This window comes from Thalassophryne amazonica, unplaced genomic scaffold (assembly GCF_902500255.1).
Source record: "Thalassophryne amazonica unplaced genomic scaffold, fThaAma1.1, whole genome shotgun sequence".
Classification (NCBI taxonomy): domain Eukaryota; kingdom Metazoa; phylum Chordata; class Actinopteri; order Batrachoidiformes; family Batrachoididae; genus Thalassophryne; species Thalassophryne amazonica.
In genome coordinates, this window is record NW_022986266.1 from 311,933 (window position 1) to 331,110 (window position 19,178).

General features: G+C 47.5%; 1 protein-coding gene and 1 long non-coding RNA gene across 2 annotated transcripts in view; both read right to left on the reverse strand.

The window, feature by feature from the left end:
* Positions 1-19,178, reverse strand: part of LOC117505898 (alpha-tectorin-like) — a 160,159-nt gene that overhangs the window by 124,420 nt on the left and 16,561 nt on the right. The window contains exon 2 of the mRNA XM_034165433.1: positions 15,905-16,104. Coding sequence (XP_034021324.1) covers positions 15,905-16,104 — 200 coding nt within the window. The remainder of the gene's footprint in view (positions 1-15,904; positions 16,105-19,178) is intronic.
* LOC117505899 lies at positions 1,697-15,564 on the reverse strand. The gene is made up of 3 exons (XR_004559301.1): positions 15,554-15,564; positions 13,987-13,992; positions 1,697-1,780 (listed from the first exon to the last, which is right to left on the reverse strand). It is a non-coding gene; the product is annotated as an uncharacterized LOC117505899 (long non-coding RNA).

Below are 19,178 nucleotides of genomic sequence, written 5' to 3' on the forward strand. Positions count from 1 at the left end.
AGTGTTTTATGTTTGTGTGGGTTTTTCAGTTCTTGTCAGTGTTGTGTGTTTGTATGGCTGTTTCACTTGTGGCCAGTGTTGTATGTTTGTGTGGGTGTTTCAGTTGTTGTCATTGTTGCGTGAGTGTGTCGCTCTTTCAGTTGTTGCCAATTTTGTGTGTTTGTGTGACTGTTTCAGTTCTTGTCAGTGTTGTGTGTTTGAGTGGGTTTATCAGTTGTTGCCAGTGTTATGTGTTTCTGTGGCTGTTTCAGTTGTTGCCAGTGTTGTCCATTTGTGTGGGTTTATAAGATGTTGCCAGTGTGTGGGTTTTTCAGTGGATGCCAGTGTTTGTTTGCGTGGGGTTTTCAGTTATTTCCAGTGTTATGTGGGTTTTTACAGTTGTTCAGTGGGTGGGTTTTTCAGTTGATGTCAGTTCTGTTTGTTTGTGTGGTTGTTTCAATTGTTGCCAGTGTTGTGTGTTTGTGTGGGTTTGTTGCCAGTGTGTGAGTTTTTCAGTTGATGTCATTGTTGTTTGTTTGTGTGCATTTATCTGTTGTTGCCAATGTTGTTGTTTTTTTTTTTTGGTTTGTTTGTGTGGGTTTTTCAGGTGTTGCCAGTGTTGTTTGTTTGTGTGGGTTTTTTCAGTTGTTGCCTGTGTTGTGTGTTTGTGTGGCTGTTTCAGTTCTTGCCTGTGTTGTGTGTTTGTGTATCTGTTTCAGTTGTTGCCCATGTGGTTATTTGTGTGGCTGTTTCAATTGTTGCCAGTGTTGTGTGTTTGAGTGGGTTTTTTCAGTTATTGCCAGTGATGTGGGTTTGTGTATCTGTTTCAGTTGTTGCCAGTGTTGTGTGGCTGTTTCAGTTGTTGCCATTAGTGTTTGCTGGTGTTGCTGTTTCAGTTGTTGCCAGTGTTGTTTGTTTGTGTGGCTCTTTCTGCTGTTGCCAGTGTTGTGTGTTTGTGTGGGATTATCAGATGTTGCCAGTGTGTGGGTTTTTCACTTGATGTCAGTGCTGTTTGTTTGTGTGGTTGTTTCAGTTGTTGCCAGTGTTGTGTGTTTGTGTGGGTTTATTAGATGCTGCCAGTGTGTTGGTTTTTCAGATGATGTCATTGTTGTTTTTTGTGTGCATTTATCCGTTGTTGCCAAAGTTTTTTGTTTGTTTGTGTGGGTTTTTCAGTTGTTACCAGTATTGTTTGTTTGTGTGGGTTTTTCAGTTGTTGCCCTTGTGTGTTCTTGTGGCTGTTTGAGTTGTTGCCCGTGTGTTTGTTGGTGTGGCTGTTTCAGTTGTTGCCAGTGTTATTTGTTTGTGTGGCTGTTTCAGTTGCTGCCAGTGTTGTTTGTTTGTGTGGGTTTTCAGTTATTGCCACTGATGTGTGTTTGAGTGAGGTTTTTCTATTGTTGCCAGTGTTGTACGTTTGTGTGGGTTTATCAGTTGTTGCCAGTGTTGTTTGTTTGTGTGGGTTTTCAGTTATTGCCAGTGATGTGTGATTGTGTGGGTTATTAAGTTTATGTCAGTGTTGTTTGTTTGTGTTTTTTTTGTTGTTGTTACAAGTGTTGTACGTTTGTATGGGTTATTCAGTTGTTGCCAGTGTTGTGTGTTTGTGTGGGTTATTAAGGTCGTGGTGTAACAGCTTGGACATTGGACTGGGAAGCCAGTGACTCAGGTTCGCTTCCCGATGGCAACCATGCTCCCAACTGGCACTCATCAGTGCTGGGGAGGAGTGAGAGACACGTGTCGTGAGCCCTTCTGGAAATAAGTCCTTCATTGAGACTTTCATTGGTTACCCATGTTAAATAAAGCGAAACTCATGTTGGTGTTGTTTGTTTCTGTGGATTTATCAGATGTTGCCAGTGTGTAGGTTTTTCAGTTGATCTCAGTGTTGTTTCTTTGTTTGGGTTTTTCAGTTTTGCCATTGTTGTGTGTTTGTGTGGGTTATTTCTGTTATTGCCTGTGATGTGCGTTTGTGTGGGGGTTTTTCCATTGTTGCCAGTGTTGCATGTTTGTGTGGGTGTTTCAGTTGTTGACAGTGTTGTGTGTGTTTTTCAGCTCTTGCCAGTGATGTGTGTTTGTGTGGGGTTTTTCTGTTGTTGCCAGTGTTGCATGTTTGTGTGGGTGTTTCAGTTGTTGACAGTGTTGTGTGTTTGTGTGGGTTTTTCAGCTCTTGCCAGTGATGTGTGTTTGTGTGGGGTTTTTCTGTTGTTGCCAGTGTTGCATGTTTGTGTGGGTGTTTCAGTTTTGCCATTGTTGTGTGTTTGTGTGGGTTATTCAGTTATTGCCAGGGATGTGTGTTTGTGTGGAGTTTTTCTGTTGTTGCCAGTGTTGCATGTTTGTGTGGGTGTTTCAGTTGTTGACAGTGTTGTGTGTTTGTGTGGGTTTTTCAGCTCTTGCCAGTGATGTGTGTTTGTGTGGGGTTTTTCTGTTGTTGCCAGTGTTGCATGTTTGTGTTGGTGTTTCAGTTTTGCCATTGTTGTGTGTTTGTGTGGGTTATTCAGTTATTGCCAGGGATGTGTGTTTGTGTGGGGTTTTTCTGTTGTTGCCAGTGTTGCATGCTTGTGTGGGTGTTTCAGTTGTTGACAGTGTTGTGTGTTTGTGTGGGTTATTCAGTTATTGCCAGGGATCTGTGTTTGTGTGGGGTTTTTCTGTTGTTGCCAGTGTTGCATGCTTGTATGGGTGTTTCAGTTGTTGACAGTGTTGTGTGTTTGTGTGGGTTTTGCAGCTGTTACCAGTGTTGTGAGTTTGTGTGGGTTTCTCAGTTGTTGCCAGTGTTGTTTGTTTGTGTGGGTTTTTCAGTTGTTGCCAGTGTTGTATGTTTGGGTTTTTCAGTTGTTGCCAGATGTGTGTTTGTATGGGTTATTCAGTTGTTGCCAGTGTTGTATATTTGTGTGGGTTTTATCAGTTGTTGTCAGTGTGTGTGTTTGTGTGGGTTCATCAGCTGTTTCCAGTGTGTGGGTTTTTCAGTTGATGTCAGTGTTGTGTGTTTATGTGGGTTCATCAGATGTTGCCAGTGTGTGGGTTTTTTAGTTGATGTCAGTCCTGTTTGTTTGTGTGGTTGTTTCAGTTGTTGCCAGTGTTGTGTGTTTGTGTGGGTTTATCAGATGTTGCCAGTGTGTGGGTTTTTCAGTTGATGTCGTTGTTTGTTTGTGTGGGTTTTTTCAGTTGTTGCCCATGTGGTTGTTTGTGTGGCTGTTTCAGTTGTTGCCAGTGTTGTGTGTTTGAGTGGGTTTTTTCCAGTTATTGCCAGTGATGTGGGTTTGTGTATCTGTTTCAGTTGTTGCCCATGTGGTTGTTTGTGTGGCTGTTTCAGTTGTTGCCAGTGTTGTGTGTTTGAGTGGATTTTTTTCAGTTATTGCCAGTGATGTGGGTTTGTGTATCTGTTTCAGTTGTTGCCAGTGTTGTGTGGCTGTTTCAGTTGTTGCCATTAGTGTTTGTTGGTGTCACTGTTTCAGTTGTTGCCAGTGTTGTTTGTTTGTGTGGCTCTTTCTGCTGTTGCCAGTGTTGTGTGTTTGTGTGGGATTATCAGATGTTGCCAGTGTGTGGGTTTTTCAGTTGATATCAGTGCTGTTTGTTTGTGTGGTTGTTTCAGCTGTTGCCAGTGTTGTGAGTTTGTGTGGGTTTTTCAGCTATTGCCAGTGATGTGTGTTTGTGTGGGGTTTTTCCGTTGTTGCCAGTGTTGCATGGTTGTGTGGGTGTTTCAGTTGTTGACAGTGTTGTGTGGGTTTTTCAGCTGTTGCCAGTGTTGTGAGTTTGTGTGGGTTATTAAGTTTATGTCAGTGTTGTTTGTGTGGGTTTTTCAGTTGTTGCTTGTGTTGTGCGTTTGTGTGGGTTTCTCAGTTGTTGTGAGTGTTGTTTGTTTGTTTGGGTTCATCAGTTGTTGCCAGTGTTGTATATTTGTGTGGGATTATCAGCTGTTTCCAGTGTGTGGGTTTTTCAGTTGATGTCAGTGTTGTGTGTTTATGTGGGTTTATCAGATGTTGCCAGTGTGTGGGTTTTTCAGTTGATGTCATTGTTGTTTGTTTGTGTGGTTGTTTCAGTTGTTGACAGTGTTGTGTGTGTGGGTTTTTCAGCTATTGCCAGTGATGTGTGTTTGTGTGGGGTTTTTCCGTTGTTGCCAGTGTTGCATGGTTGTGTGGGTGTTTCAGTTGATGTCAGTGTTGTGTGTTTATGTGGGTTTATCAGATGTTGCCAGTGTGTGGGTTTTTCAGTTGATGTCATTGTTGTTTGTTTGTGTGGGTTTTTCAGGTGTTGCCAGTGTTGTTTGTTTGTGTGTTTTTTTCAGTTGTTGCCTGTGTTGTGTGTTTGTGTGGCTGTTTCAGTTGTTGCCCATGTGATTGTTTGTGTGGCTGTTTCAGTTGTTGCCAGTGTTGTGTGTTTGAGTGGGTTTTTTTCAGTTATTGCCAGTGATGTGGGTTTGTGTACCTGTTTCAGTTGTTGCCCATGTGGTTGTTTGTGTGGCTGTTTCAGTTGTTGCCAGTGTTGTGTGTTTGAGTGGGTTTTTTCAGTTATTGCCAGTGATGTGGGTTTGTGTATCTGTTTCAGTTGTTGCCCATGTTGTGTGGCTGTTTCAGTTGTTGCCATTAGTGTTTGTTGGTGTCACTGTTTCTGCTGTTGCCAGTGTTGTTTGTTTGTGTGGCTCTTTCTGCTGTTGCCAGTGTTGTGTGTTTGTGTGGGATTATCAGATGTTGCCAGTGTGTGGGTTTTTCAGTTGATGTCAGTGCCGTTTGTTTGTGTGGTTGTTTCAGTTGTTGCCAGTGTTGTGTGTTTATGTGGGTTTATCAGATGTTGCCAGTGTGTGGGTTTTTCAGTTGATGTCATTGTTGTTTGTTTGTGTGGGTTTTTCAGGTGTTGCCAGTGATGTTTGTTTGTGTGGTTTTTTCAGTTGTTGCCTGTGTTGTGTGTTTGTGTGGCTGTTTCAGTTGTTGCCCATGTGATTGTTTGTGTGGCTGTTTCAGTTGTTGCCAGTGTTGTGTGTTTGAGTGGGTTTTTTCAGTTATTGCCAGTGATGTGGGTTTGTGTACCTGTTTCAGTTGTTGCCCATGTGGTTGTTTGTGTGGCTGTTTCAGTTGTTGCCAGTGTTGTGTGTTTGAGTGGGTTTTTTCAGTTATTGCCAGTGATGTGGGTTTGTGTATCTGTTTCAGTTGTTGCCCATGTTGTGTGGCTGTTTCAGTTGTTGCCATTAGTGTTTGTTGGTGTCACTGTTTCTGCTGTTGCCAGTGTTGTTTGTTTGTGTGGCTCTTTCTGCTGTTGCCAGTGTTGTGTGTTTGTGTGGGATTATCAGATGTTGCCAGTGTGTGGGTTTTTCAGTTGATGTCAGTGCCGTTTGTTTGTGTGGTTGTTTCAGTTGTTGCCAGTGTTGTGTGTTTATGTGGGTTTATCAGATGTTGCCAGTGTGTGGGTTTTCAGTTGATGTCATTGTTGTTTGTTTGTGTGGGTTTTTCAGGTGTTGCCAGTGTTGTTTGTTTGTGTGTTTTTTTCAGTTGTTGCCTGTGTTGTGTGTTTGTGTGGCTGTTTCAGTTGTTGCCCATGTGATTGTTTGTGTGGCTGTTTCAGTTGTTGCCAGTGTTGTGTGTTTGAGTGGGTTTTTTCAGTTATTGCCAGTGATGTGGGTTTGTGTACCTGTTTCAGTTGTTGCCCATGTGGTTGTTTGTGTGGCTGTTTCAGTTGTTGCCAGTGTTGTGTGTTTGAGTGGGTTTTTTCAGTTATTGCCAGTGATGTGGGTTTGTGTATCTGTTTCAGTTGTTGCCCATGTTGTGTGGCTGTTTCAGTTGTTGCCATTAGTGTTTGTTGGTGTCACTGTTTCTGCTGTTGCCAGTGTTGTTTGTTTGTGTGGCTCTTTCTGCTGTTGCCAGTGGTGTGTGTTTGTGTGGGATTATCAGATGTTGCCAGTGTGTGGGTTTTTCAGTTGATGTCAGTGCCGTTTGTTTGTGTGGTTGTTTCAGTTGTTGCCAGTGTTGTGTGTTTATGTGGGTTTATCAGATGTTGCCAGTGTGTGGGTTTTTCAGTTGATGTCATTGTTGTTTGTTTGTGTGGGTTTTTCAGGTGTTGCCAGTGTTGTTTGTTTGTGTGTTTTTTTCAGTTGTTGCCTGTGTTGTGTGTTTGTGTGGCTGTTTCAGTTGTTGCCCATGTGATTGTTTGTGTGGCTGTTTCAGTTGTTGCCAGTGTTGTGTGTTTGAGTGGGTTTTTTCAGTTATTGCCAGTGATGTGGGTTTGTGTACCTGTTTCAGTTGTTGCCCATGTGGTTGTTTGTGTGGCTGTTTCAGTTGTTGCCAGTGTTGTGTGTTTGAGTGGGTTTTTTCAGTTATTGCCAGTGATGTGGGTTTGTGTATCTGTTTCAGTTGTTGCCCATGTTGTGTGGCTGTTTCAGTTGTTGCCATTAGTGTTTGTTGGTGTCACTGTTTCTGCTGTTGCCAGTGTTGTTTGTTTGTGTGGCTCTTTCTGCTGTTGCCATTAGTGTTTGTTGGTGTCACTGTTTCTGCTGTTGCCAGTGTTGTTTGTTTGTGTGGCTCTTTCTGCTGTTGCCAGTGGTGTGTGTTTGTGTGGGATTATCAGATGTTGCCAGTGTGTGGGTTTTTCAGTTGATGTCAGTGCCGTTTGTTTGTGTGGTTGTTTCAGTTGTTGCCAGTGTTGTGTGTTTATGTGGGTTTATCAGATGTTGCCAGTGTGTGGGTTTTTCAGTTGATGTCATTGTTGTTTGTTTGTGTGGGTTTTTCAGGTGTTGCCAGTGTTGTTTGTTTGTGTGGTTTTTTCAGTTGTTGCCTGTGTTGTGTGTTTGTGTGGCTGTTTCAGTTGTTGCCCATGTGATTGTTTGTGTGGCTGTTTCAGTTGCTGCCAGTGTTGTGTGTTTGAGTGGGTTTTTTCAGTTATTGCCAGTGATGTGGGTTTGTGTACCTGTTTCAGTTGTTGCCCATGTGGTTGTTTGTGTGGCTGTTTCAGTTGTTGCCAGTGTTGTGTGTTTGAGTGGGTTTTTTCAGTTATTGCCAGTGATGTGGGTTTGTGTATCTGTTTCAGTTGTTGCCCATGTTGTGTGGCTGTTTCAGTTGTTGCCATTAGTGTTTGTTGGTGTCACTGTTTCTGCTGTTGCCAGTGTTGTTTGTTTGTGTGGCTCTTTCTGCTGTTGCCAGTGTTGTGTGTTTGTGTGGGATTATCAGATGTTGCCAGTGTGTGGGTTTTTCAGTTGATGTCAGTGCTGTTTGTTTGTGTGGTTGTTTCAGTTGTTGCCAGTGTTGTGTGTTTGTGTGGGTTTATTAGATGCTGCCAGTGTGTTGGTTTTTCAGTTGATGTCGTTGTTTTTTGTGTGCATTTATCAGTTGTTGCCAAAGGTTTTTTTTTTTGTGTGTGTGGATTTTTCAGTTGTTACCAATATTGTTTGTTTGTGTGGGTTTTTCAGTTGTTGCCCTTGTGAGTTCCTGTGGCTGTTTGAGTTGTTGCCCATGTGTTTGTTGGTGTGGCTGTTTCAGTTGTTGCCCGTGTTATTTGTTTGTATGGCTGTTTCAGTTGTTGCCCGTGCCCGAGCTCCTCCTGAGTGACCGAGCTCCTCACCCTATCTCTAAGGGAGCGCCCAGCCACCCTGCGGAGAAAACTCATCTCGGCCGCTTGTACTCGCGATCTTGTTCTTTCGGTCATGAGCCAAATCTCATGACCATAGGTGAGGATCGGAACGTAGATCGATCGGTAAATTGAGAACTTTGCCCCCCTACTCAGCTCTCTCTTCACCATGATGGTCCGATACAGCGACTGCATCACTGCAGATGCTGCACCGATCCGTCTATTAATCTCACGCTCCATCCGTCCCTCACTCGTGAACAAGACCCCGAGATACTTAAAGTCCTCCACTTGACGCAAGGACACTCCACCGACTTGAAGAGGGCAAGGCACCTTTTTCCGGTCGAGAACCATGGCCTCGGATTTGGAGGTGCTGATTTTCATCCCGGACGCTTCACACTCGGCTGCAAACTACCCCAGTGCACACTGAAGTGTAGAGCTGTTCCAGTGTGCCGCGACCAGGACGAAAACCACACTGCTCCTCCTGAATCCGAGGTTTGACCATCGGTCAAATTCTCCTCTCCAGTACTCTGGAATAGACCTTACCGGGGAGGCTGAGGAGTGTGATCCCACTATAGTTGGAACACACCCTCCGGTCCCCCTTCTTAAACAGAGGGACCACCACCCCGGTCTGCCAATCCAGAGGCACTGTCCCCGATCGCCACGCGATGTTGCATAGGCATGTCAGCCAAGACAGTCCCACAACATCCAGAGACTTAAGGTACTCAGGACGGATTTCATCCACCCCAAGAGCCTTTCCACTGAGGAGCTTTGTAGTCATATGTAGTGTTGTGATTGACTTTGTAGTCGTATCATCTGATCTTCGGCCATGTGTCTCGGACACTCGAGTGAAGAGAGGGGCAAAGCTGTCGACCGATCACCACCTGGTGGTGAGTTGGATCCACTGGGAGGGGAGGAAGCCGGTCAGATCTGGCAGGTCCAAACGTATCGTGACGATCTGCTGGGAATGACTGGCGGAACCCTCTGTCAGCTACGTGTTCAACTCCCACCTCCGGGAGAGCTTCTCCCAGATCCTGGGGGAGGTTGGAGACATGGAGTCCAAGTGGACCATGTTTTCCACCTCCATTGTCGATGCGGCCACTCGTAGCTGTGGTCACAAGGTCTCTGGTGCCTGTCGCAGCGGCAATCCCCGAACCCAGTGGTGGACACCGGAAGTAAGGGATGCCGTCAAGCTGAAGAAGGAGTCCTACTTATCTTTGTTGGTAGGTGGTACCCCGGAGGCAGCTGACAGGTACCGCCAGGCCAAGCGTGCCGCAGCCCGTGCGGTCACAGAGGCAAAAACTGGGGTCTGGGAGGACTTTGGGGAGGCCATGGAGGAGGACTATCGGTCGGCCTCGAAGTGATTCTGGCAAACCGTCGACGCCTCAGGAGGCGGAAGCAGCTCTCCACCAGCACTGTTTATGGTGCGGGTGAGGAGCTGTTGACACTGACTGGGGATGTTGTCGGGCGGTGGAAGGAATACTTCGAGGATCCCCTCAATCCCATCGTCACGTCTTCCGAAGAGGAAGCAGAGACTGGAACTCAGAGGCGGACTCATCCATTACCCTAGCCTCCTGTGGGTTCACCACCTGCAGAGGGGGCCATGGGGGTCGGGTGCAGAGAGGATTTGGTGGCGGTCGAGTGCGGGTGGCCTGGCGGCCCGGTCCATGCTCACAGCCCCTGGCTGTTGGGACGTGGAATGTCACCTCGCTGGGGGGGAAGCCTGAGCTTGTGCGGGAGGTTGAGAGATACTGACTAGAGCTAGTCGGGCTCACCTCGACGCACAGCTTGGGTTCTGGTACCCAACTCCTGGAGAGGGACTGGACGCTTCATTCTGAAGCCCTCATTCTTAAACCCTCTTTCTGAAGCCCCCTTTATGAAACCCTCATTCTAAAACCCTCATTGTAAAACCCTCATTCTGAAGCCTTCATTCGTAAACCCTCATTCTGAAGCCCTCATTCTTAAAACCTCATTATAAAGCCCTGATTCTTAAACCCTCATTCTGAAGCCCCTCGTTCATAAACACTCATTCTGAAGCCCTCATTTGGAAGCCCACATTCTGATACCCTCATTCTTAAACCCTCATTCTGAAGCTCTCATTCTGAAACACTCAATCTGAAGCCCCCATTATGAAACCCTCAGTCTAAAACCCTCATTCTGAAGCCCTCATTCGTAAACACTCATTCTGAAGCCCTCATTCATAAACACTCATTCTGAAGCCCTCATTTGGAAGCCCACATTCTGATACCCTCATTCTTAAACCCTCATTCTGAAGCTCTCATTCTGAAACACTCAATCTGAAGCCCTCATTCTGAAGCCCTCATTCGTAAACACTCTGTTGTGTGGGCCGCCCGAAGAGGAGGTACTGCTGGCCCAACACCAGAGGGCGTCCTGCCTGTCGTCGGGTTTCAGGCGTTTACCACTGTTTGAACCACCAATGGAAGTGCAAGGTGCGCAGGCTCCACCAGGAGGTGAGTTGGGTGAGCTGCAGCGCATCCTCACCAATTTTATGGCTTGGTTGGATCGGTTAACCGAGCACGAGATTCACCTCACCCGCAGGATGGAGGCTCTCACCGCTCAGGTAGAGGCGTGCGCGTCAGACGCGGCTGCAGCCACCCCTCCTGCAGGCCTGTTGCTTAATAATGATGATCCAGTGGTAGTTCAAAGGTCTCCCCCCGCTTCTCCCGAAGCTTACATTAGCCCCCCGGAACCGTACGGGGGTTGTGTCGAAACGTGCGTGGACTTTCTGATGCAGTACGTGCTCGTTTTTCACAACGCCCCGTGATGTACGCGTCAGACCACAGCCGGGTGGCTTTTGTGATTAATTTGCTTCGAGGCATGGGCTACGGCGCTCTGGGAGCAGAACTCACGGCTCCTGTCAACGTATACTGAGTTTATCCGGGAGTTTCGACAGGTGTTTGATCATCCGTACAGAGGCGAATCCGCTTCTAATGTGCTATTGTCAATCCGACAGGGGCACCGGAGCGCCGCTGAGTATTCAGTCGACTTCCGCGTTGCGGCAGCGAGAGCTGGCTGGAATACAGAAGCGCACCGCGCCGCCTTTATAAGGGGGCTGTCTCCGGCCCTAAAAGAGCACGTGGTGGCGAAGGATCAGCCGCGGGATTTAGACGGGCTTATCGACCTGGTTATATGGTTAAACAACCGATTAGAAGAACATCGACGGGAGCGAGACGAGGGGCGTGACCGGGCACGCGCCATCCCTCTCCCTTCCAGGTCTGAAGCAGCGCCGTCCTCCCCCCGCTCCAAGGCCAGAGAGTTCCACGTGACAACAGCTCCCCCTGCTGACGTTGCTATGGAAACGAGCAGGGCCAAAATGAAATCAGATAACAGACAAAGGAGGCTGGCCCGTGGAGAGTGTTTTTACTGCAGCTCGAATGAGCACATGCAGAAGAATTGCCCCAAACGGTCAAAACGTCAACACTCGCCCTCAGAGACTGGCCTGAGGGTGAGCCATAATACTCACGAGGGAAAAACACGGAAATCCGCACGAATCCCAGTTGTGATCCTCTGTGGGTATTTAACCCTTCAAGCCCCAGCACTAATCGACACGGGGTCAGAGGGGAATCTGCTTGATAGCAGATGGGCTAAGGAAGTGGGGCTCCCTCTAGTGGCCCTTCCTTCACCATTGAAGGTACGGGCACTAGATGGCACTCTTCTTCCATTAATAACACACCAGACACAGCCCTTAACACGGGTTGTGTCTGGAAATCACAGGGAGAAGATTGTGTTTTTTGTAACACCTTCTACCTCCATCCATGGATGATTAAGCATAATCCCCGAATCGATTGGCCGACTGGTGTTGTGGCTCAATGGAGCGAAACCTGCCACCAGGAGGGTTTAAGATCCTCGGTCCCACCCAGGGCGACTGCTAAACAGGAGGTCCGAGTCCCCCCAATCTTACCGCGGTGCCAGCTGAATACCATGATCTTGCTGACATTTTCAGCAAAGATCTGGCACTCATGCTTCCCCCCCAACGACCGTATGATTGTGCCATTGATTTGGTCCCGGGCGCTGAGTATCCATCCAGTAGACTGTACAATCTCTCACGTCCTGAGCGCGAATCAATGGAGACCTACATCCGGGACTCTTTAGCTGCCGGGTTGATCCGGAACTCTTCCACCCCATTGGGTGCAGGTTTCTTTTTTGTGGGCAAGAAGGACGGCGGACTCCGTCCATGCATTGATTATAGAGGGCTGAACGAGATCACGGTTAGCAACTGATACCCGTTACCTCTATTGGATTCAGTGTTCACGCCCCTGCATGGAGCCAAATATTCACAAAGTTGGATCTTAGAAATGCGTATCATCTGGTTTGGATCCGGAAGGGAGACGAATGGAAGACGGCATTTAACACCCCCTTAGGTCACTTTGAGTACCTGGTCATGCCGTTCGGCCTCACTAACACCCCCGCGACGTTCCAAGCGTTGGTAAATGACGTCTTGCGGGACTTCCTGCATCGGTTCGTCTTCATGTATCTAGACAATATCCTCATCGTCTCCCCAGACCCTGAGACCCATGTGAAGCATGTACGTCAGGTCCTGCAGCGGTTGTTGGAGAACCGGCTGTTTGTGAAGGGCGAGAAGTGTGAGTTCCACCGTACTTCTTTGTCCTTCCTTCCTTCTTGTCCTCCAAATCCGTCGCACCCGATCCGGCCAAGGTAGCGGCGGTGAGAGATTGGCCCCAACCGGTAAGCCGTAGGAAGCTGCAACAGTTCCTCGGCTTCGCAAATTTCTATAGGAGGTTCATTAAGGGCTATAGTCAGGTTGTTGGTCCCCTTACAGCCCTGACCTCAAAAGTCCCCTTCACCTGGTCGGATCAGTGCGAGGCCGTGTTTAGGGAGTTAAAACGCTGGTTTTCGACTGCGCCAATTCTGGTGCAGCCCGATCCTAACCGCCAGTTTGTAGGTGAAGTGGATGCCTCTGACTCAGGGATAGGAGCCGTGCTGTCCCAGAGCAGGGAGTCCGATAAGGTTCTCCACCCCGTGCCTATTTCTCCCGCAGGTTGACCCCGGCAGAAAGGAACTATGACGTCGGCAATCGGGAGCTCCTGGCGGTGAAAGAGGCCCTAGAGGAGTGGACACACCTGTTGGAGGGAGCTGTGGTTCTATTTACGGTTTTCACTTACCATCGGAACCTGGAGTACATTCAGACCGCTAAGTGTCTGAACCCCAGGCAAGCCCGTTGGTCACTGTTTTTCGGATGTTTTAACTTCCAAATCACCTACCGCCCCGGGACCAAATAACCAACGGTCCTGCGTCCCAGGGAATGACCACCATCTTGACGATAGTGGACCGGTTCTCCAAGGCGGCCCACTTCGTGGCCCTCCCGAAGCTCCCGACGGCCCAGGAGACTGCAGACCTCCTGGTCCACCACGTTGTGCGTCTGCATGGTATCCCGACGGACATCATTTCGGATTATGGTCCCCAGTTCTCCTCGCAAGTCTGGAGAGTTTCTGTAGGGAACTGGGGGCCACCGCAAGCCTGTCGTCCGGGTACCACCCCCAGACCAACGGACAAGCAGAGCGGGCTAATGAAGATCTGGAGCAGGCCCTGTGGTGTGTCACCTCCGCACACCCGATGGCCTGGATTCAGCATCTGGCCTGGATCGAGTACGCTCACAACAGTCAGATCTCTTCGGCGACCGGCCTCTCGCCATTCGAGGTATGTTTGGGGTACCAGCCCCCATTGTTCCCGGCCGTAGAGGGAGAGGTCGAGGTCCCCTCGGTTCAGGCCCATCTTGGGAGGTGCCGTCGGGTGTGGCGGACAGCCCACTCTGCCCTGCTGAGAGCTCGGACGAGGGTGAAGGACCATGCAGATCGCCGACGCGCCCCGGCCCCCGCTTACCAGCCCGGGCAGGAGGTCTGGCTTTCCACAAGAAACATTCCACTGAACACGGACTCATCAAAACTGACAGATCGGTACATCGGACCTTTTCCCATCCTGAAGATCATCAGTCCAGCCGCAGTGAAGCTGAAACTCCCAGCTTCACTGCGGATCCACCCCGTGTTTCATGTGTCAAAAATCAAGCCGTACCACACCTCGGACCTCTGCGCCCCTGGACCAGCGCCGCCTCCTGCCCGCATCATCAACGGCGAGCCTGCACTGGAGGGGTCGGGGTTACCAATATCTGGTGGATTAGGAGGGGTACAGACCCGAAGAGTACTCCTGGGTGAAGAGGAGCTTCATCCTTCATCGGGTTTCAGGCACCAGAGGGCGCAGTCGCCACAGGAGTCCACCAGGATGCTCGGAGCTGACAGCTGTCACACATCATCATTCATCACATCACATCCATAAAAGCCTCTGCCGAGTTATCAGCTTACCCGTCAGGTAAACTTTCTCAGCCATTTTGTGCCGTTCGCACAATTCTTGCTACTGATTTTTGCAGTCGTAACCTTTGTATACTCGCAGCTTGGAGCTGGGTTTGTGGAAGTTGGAGGGAGTTGGCGTTTCCACTCCTCACTTCTCTTATGTTTAAGTATACTGTTGGTACTGCACGTTCTCAGTGTTCCTGTTTTCTGGGAGTGGTGGATTTTTCCCTCAGGAAGGAACTGTGATTTTTGCTGATTGTTTGCTGGGTGTACACACACCCACCTTTAACCTGTGTCTGTTCCTGCCAGCAGTACCGGATCTGACAGCTGGAAGCAGTGGCCACCTGGGGACTCAGGACTTGGTGGCTCTGGTGTATAGTGTACTCCGTTGGCAGTGGAACCTCGTGGGTCCCGGCTCTTCTCTGGATAGGCATCTCCTACCCTCGGTCCTGCCCACGCGTCACCTTTTGCGTAGATTGATTAACAGACTAAAAGCATATTTGGTTGTTGTGCACATTTGCAGAATAAATTATTTATTCAGACTTCCTATTGGCCGTTCATTTACGCCCCCTGTCATGGGTCCGTGTACTTCACTTTCCCAACACACTCATTCTGAAGACCCCATTCTGAAGCGCTAATTCTTAAACCCTCATTCTGATGCCCTCATTCTGAAGCCCTCATTCTGATGCCCTCATTCTGAAGAACTCGTTCATAAACACTCATTCTGATGCCCTCATTCTGAAGCCCTCATTCATAAACACTCATTCTGAAGCCCCCATTCTGATGCCCTCATTCATAAACCCTCATTCTGATGCCCCCATTCTGAAGCCCTCATTCTTAAATCCTCATTCTGATGCCCTCATTCTGATGCCCTCATTCTGAAGCCCTCATTCTTAAACCCTCATTCTGATGCCCTCATTCTGAAGCCCTCATTTTTATACCCTCATTCTGATGCCCTCATTCTGAAGCCCTCATTCTTAAACTCTCATTCCGATGCCCTCATTCTGAAGCCCTCTTTCTTAAACCCTTATTCTGAAGCCCTCATTCTGATGCCCTCATTCTGAAGCCCTCATTCTGATGCCCTCATTATGAAGCCCTCATTCTTAAACCCTCATTCTGATGCCCTCATTCATAAACACTCATTCTGAAGCCCTCATTCTTATACCCTCATTCTGATGCCCTCATTCTGAAGCCCTCATTCTTAAACTCTCATTCTGATGCCCTCATTCTGAAGCCCTCTTTCTTAAACCCTCATTCTGATGCCCTCATTCTGAAGCCCTCATTCTTAAACTCTCATTCTGATGCCCTCAATCTGAAGCCCTCATTCACAAACACTCATTCCTAAACCCTCATTCTGAAGCCCTCATTCTGCCTATTTCATGACAAACCCATTGTTGTGACTTTATGCTAGGTTAGCTATCAATGGGTTATTAATGTCTATAATGACTTGCACATTTGCTCATTTTAACAACCACATAAGGCAGGCTTGAGTAACTGAATACACACCTTGCTGGGACACTTGATCACTTGATCTGATGCACTACACTCATAAATGGATAAAGAAGTGCAGAGTGGCTGACTCAGTTCTGTGACGACAGAAGCCTGGACACCCACTCAAAGTGACGTCAAATTCCTTGTGTTCTTGTGGATATTTGGCCAATGAAGGCTTTTCTGGTTCTGATTCTCTTTGAGTCCAAACCTGCTAAACTAACAGGCTAACAGGTTAATTGAGGTGTTAATTAAATCATATGTTTGAGGACGACACAGTGGTTTCTGTAACAGTTTGCTTTGGTGTTTTCATTAAAAGTTATGAGTCACTTATTTTCTCAGCAATCATGCATTAATGGGACCTAATGGATCAAGATACAGATAGTGGCTAAAAGTGCTAACAACATTATCATACAACATTAAATAAGGCGAGGCTTTAAGTAGGGAAGAGCCATCACCATGTCAGAGGTGATAAATGCAAAGTCACAAATCTGAATCTTTACCAAAGCCCCAGTTTTCACTGAAAACAGAACATGATCAGCTTTGAACTTAGATGATGATGATGTGACACGTACCTCGTAGTATTTGCCGTCCGTGTAGCAGCCACAATTTTGAGGTAAGATGCAGTTCTTGCCGTTGAGGACGTAGCCCTGGTCACACTGACAGCCCTCCACACAGTCCTGGCTGCAATCCCTTTGACCTCGGGCGGGGGCACACTGTGGCGGGCAGGCTGGCACGCAGCTGGAGTAATGGCTGTTCGGTGGACAGCTGTAGACTGGGAAAGGCAGAGCGGTAATCCTCTTTACACTACACACAGAAAAAGTCTTGTTTCAACCGCACAGGTCCTAGCCTGGTGATCTGTGGTGCTCGGTCTAAAGCGCACCTGCATTTGGGCTAAGTCTATGTACTGGACTTTTTGCTATTTACACGGTGTATAATCTGAGCACAAAGAAAGACTCTGCTCAGAGTCCCCCTGGATGTTCAACTTCTCACCGTGTCCCGCAGTGTACACCCAGATACCCAATGGAGGAATCTCATTTTCACCGCTGGTATCCGTGACCTTATTCTCTCAGTCATTATTTCCCCACTGACAGAGTTAAACACATCTAGCAACTCCCAGATACGGTTAGTGCATTTTTCAAAGGGTCGACGTCAACGGGAGAGACCCTGCTCCGAGGTTCACTTCAACTCGGTGGTCAAGGACACTGCTCCACTACTGGAACATGTGTGTAACAAGTGCACAAATGACTGGTTGACTGCACTATATTTGACATCAGCAACAGAAGAACACACCCCACTGGTGGAGAAAACTACAGAACAAGGGAACGACCCTGGTTAGGTGAAACAAGCAACTATATGTCAACTCATGTATTCACAGGCGAGTTACCGCATAAGGCCGGCCTCCGTTTGCAGATTTTTGGCCCCAGTTTGTTTTTAATTCACCATTTTGATCAAATCAATTCAAATCAATTTTATTTATATAGCGCCAAATCACAACAAACAGTTTCCCCAAGGCGCTTTATATTGTAAGGCAAAGCCATACAATAATTACGGAAAAACCCCAACGGTCAAAACGACCCCCTGTGAGCAAGCACTTGGCGACAGTGGGAAGGAAAAAAAATCCCTTTTAACAGGAAGAAACCTCCAGCAGAACCAGGCTCAGGGAGGGGCAGTCTTCTGCTGGGACTGGTTGGGGCTGAGGGAGAGAACCAGGAAAAAGACATGCTGTGGAGGGGAGCAGAGATCAATCACTAATGATTAAATGCAGAGTGGTGCATACAGAGCAAAAAGAGAAAGAAACACTCAGTGCATCATGGGAACCCCCCAGCAGTCTAAGTCTACAGCGGCATAACTAAGGGATGGTTCAGGGTCACCTGATCCAGCCCTAACTATAAGCTTTAGCAAAAAGGAAAGTTTTAAGCTTAATCTTAAAAGTAGAGAGGGTGTCTGTCTCCCTGATGTGAATTGGGAGCTGGTTCCACAGGAGAGGAGCCTGAAAGCTGAAGGCTCTGCCTCCCATTCTACTCTTACAAACCCTAGGAACTACAAGTAAGCCTGCAGTCTGAGAGCGAAGCGCTCTATTGGGGTGATATGGTACTACGAGGTCCCTAAGATAAGATGGGACCTGATTATTCAAAACCTTATAAGTAAGAAGAAGAATTTTAAATTCTATTCTAGAATTAACAGGAAGCCAATGAAGAGAGGCCAATATGGGTGAGATATGCTCTCTCCTTCTAGTCCCCGTCAGTACTCTAGCTGCAGCATTTTGAATTAACTGAAGAATGTGGTTGGATGTGATGTGGATGGAACAATAATTAACTGTCTGAAATAGATTGAGTTTCTTTTTTTTTTTTTTTAATTTGCCATTGTATAAACATGCTCAGTTATGTCGCAGAGTTTGTATGTAAATAACTCACGAGACACACAGCTGCAAGTGGCTGGTGTCATTTCATTTTTGCTTCAGTAAATATAACAGCCAAATGAAATGAGAACTTCCAACAAGAAATTCCAAACTTATATGTACCTCTATAAAATCAGTGGTTAAAATTCAAATTGCTTTTGCAACATCACTTGAACAGGCATTCTCTTTCGGGCTGCAGCTATACATTATTTTAGTAATCGAGTATTCTATCGATTATTCTGGCAATTAATCGAGTACTTTGTGTTTTAAACAACATCAACAGTCTGGGGCTCTCCCCAAGCAATGCACAATGTCGCTGTGCCACCATGCAGATTGTCAGATTTAGTGTAGCCCTTTCTGTTTTCTGGGTAATTTTTTTTTTTTTTCCACATCTTTACAAGTTTTGGATCTTTCCCAATGTCAGAAGCTCAGCCCTCCCCTGACACCGGACCATAAGTGCAGGCGGTCAATGTAATCCTCAGTTAGTCAGGCTGCACCTGAACGTGAGCACAGCCTGTGAAAAACTGACCCAAACTGACTCCAAATGACTAAATGAAGCACTGTTCATTTAGTTCATCTCCAGTTCACTGGAGAACTCTCACCAGTTCTCCACTTGTTAAAGGTTTTGGAGGAGTGGGCAGAGATCGACAATGGAGGTGATATAGACGTCGTGTACTGTGACTTTTTAAAGGCATTTGATAAGGTTCTGTTGTATGGCTGGGGGGGCCTGGCTGCTGGTTTGTTTGCCTTTTGTGTTTCCTCCCAGGTGGCGTGCATTTGGGACTGAGTGGCTGTGTTGCTGAGGCTGTTAGGACTTCACCCTGATCACCTGCGACTCGTCAGGACTCACAGCTGAGGTGCATCTGGAGGGATTGGAGTATGTTGGCATTTAAGACTGAAGTGCACAGTGTGCATTTGCCAGAGACTCGACCTTGTGACCAGACGGGTGAGATCGTCGTCTTGGGAGCCATCTCATCAGCAGCGGACGCTGAGAATGTCCAGGTTTGATGCACGGTCTGTGAAAGAGGAGAGGGTGAGGTCTCACGCTCGTCAGCACACTTCCTGAGGTACGTTGGATTTTGTGACTAACAGTTATACAGTCAGTAAATGTGGTGTCCCTCACACCTTATTGTATTGAGCTGTATGTTAGTCATGTATCAGCTTCCACTGCGGTGGTGATTTGTGAACGGGATGTTCCATGCCTGCAGGTTGGAAGCTGATCAGTAATCAAGCCAGGAAGTGTTTGCTGTTTGTACACCTTTAAGTGTTCTGTGTGTAGAGTGTGGACTCACATAATGGTTCCTTCTTTCACAGACTCGGTTGTTGCGGCCACCTGGGGGGTGTCGGCGGGGTCCTTGGGTCCGAAACAGCTTCTGGCTCCGGACCATTAGCGCTGCTGGGAGCGCACCACGCCAGACCGCACCTTTTATTATTATTATTATGATCAC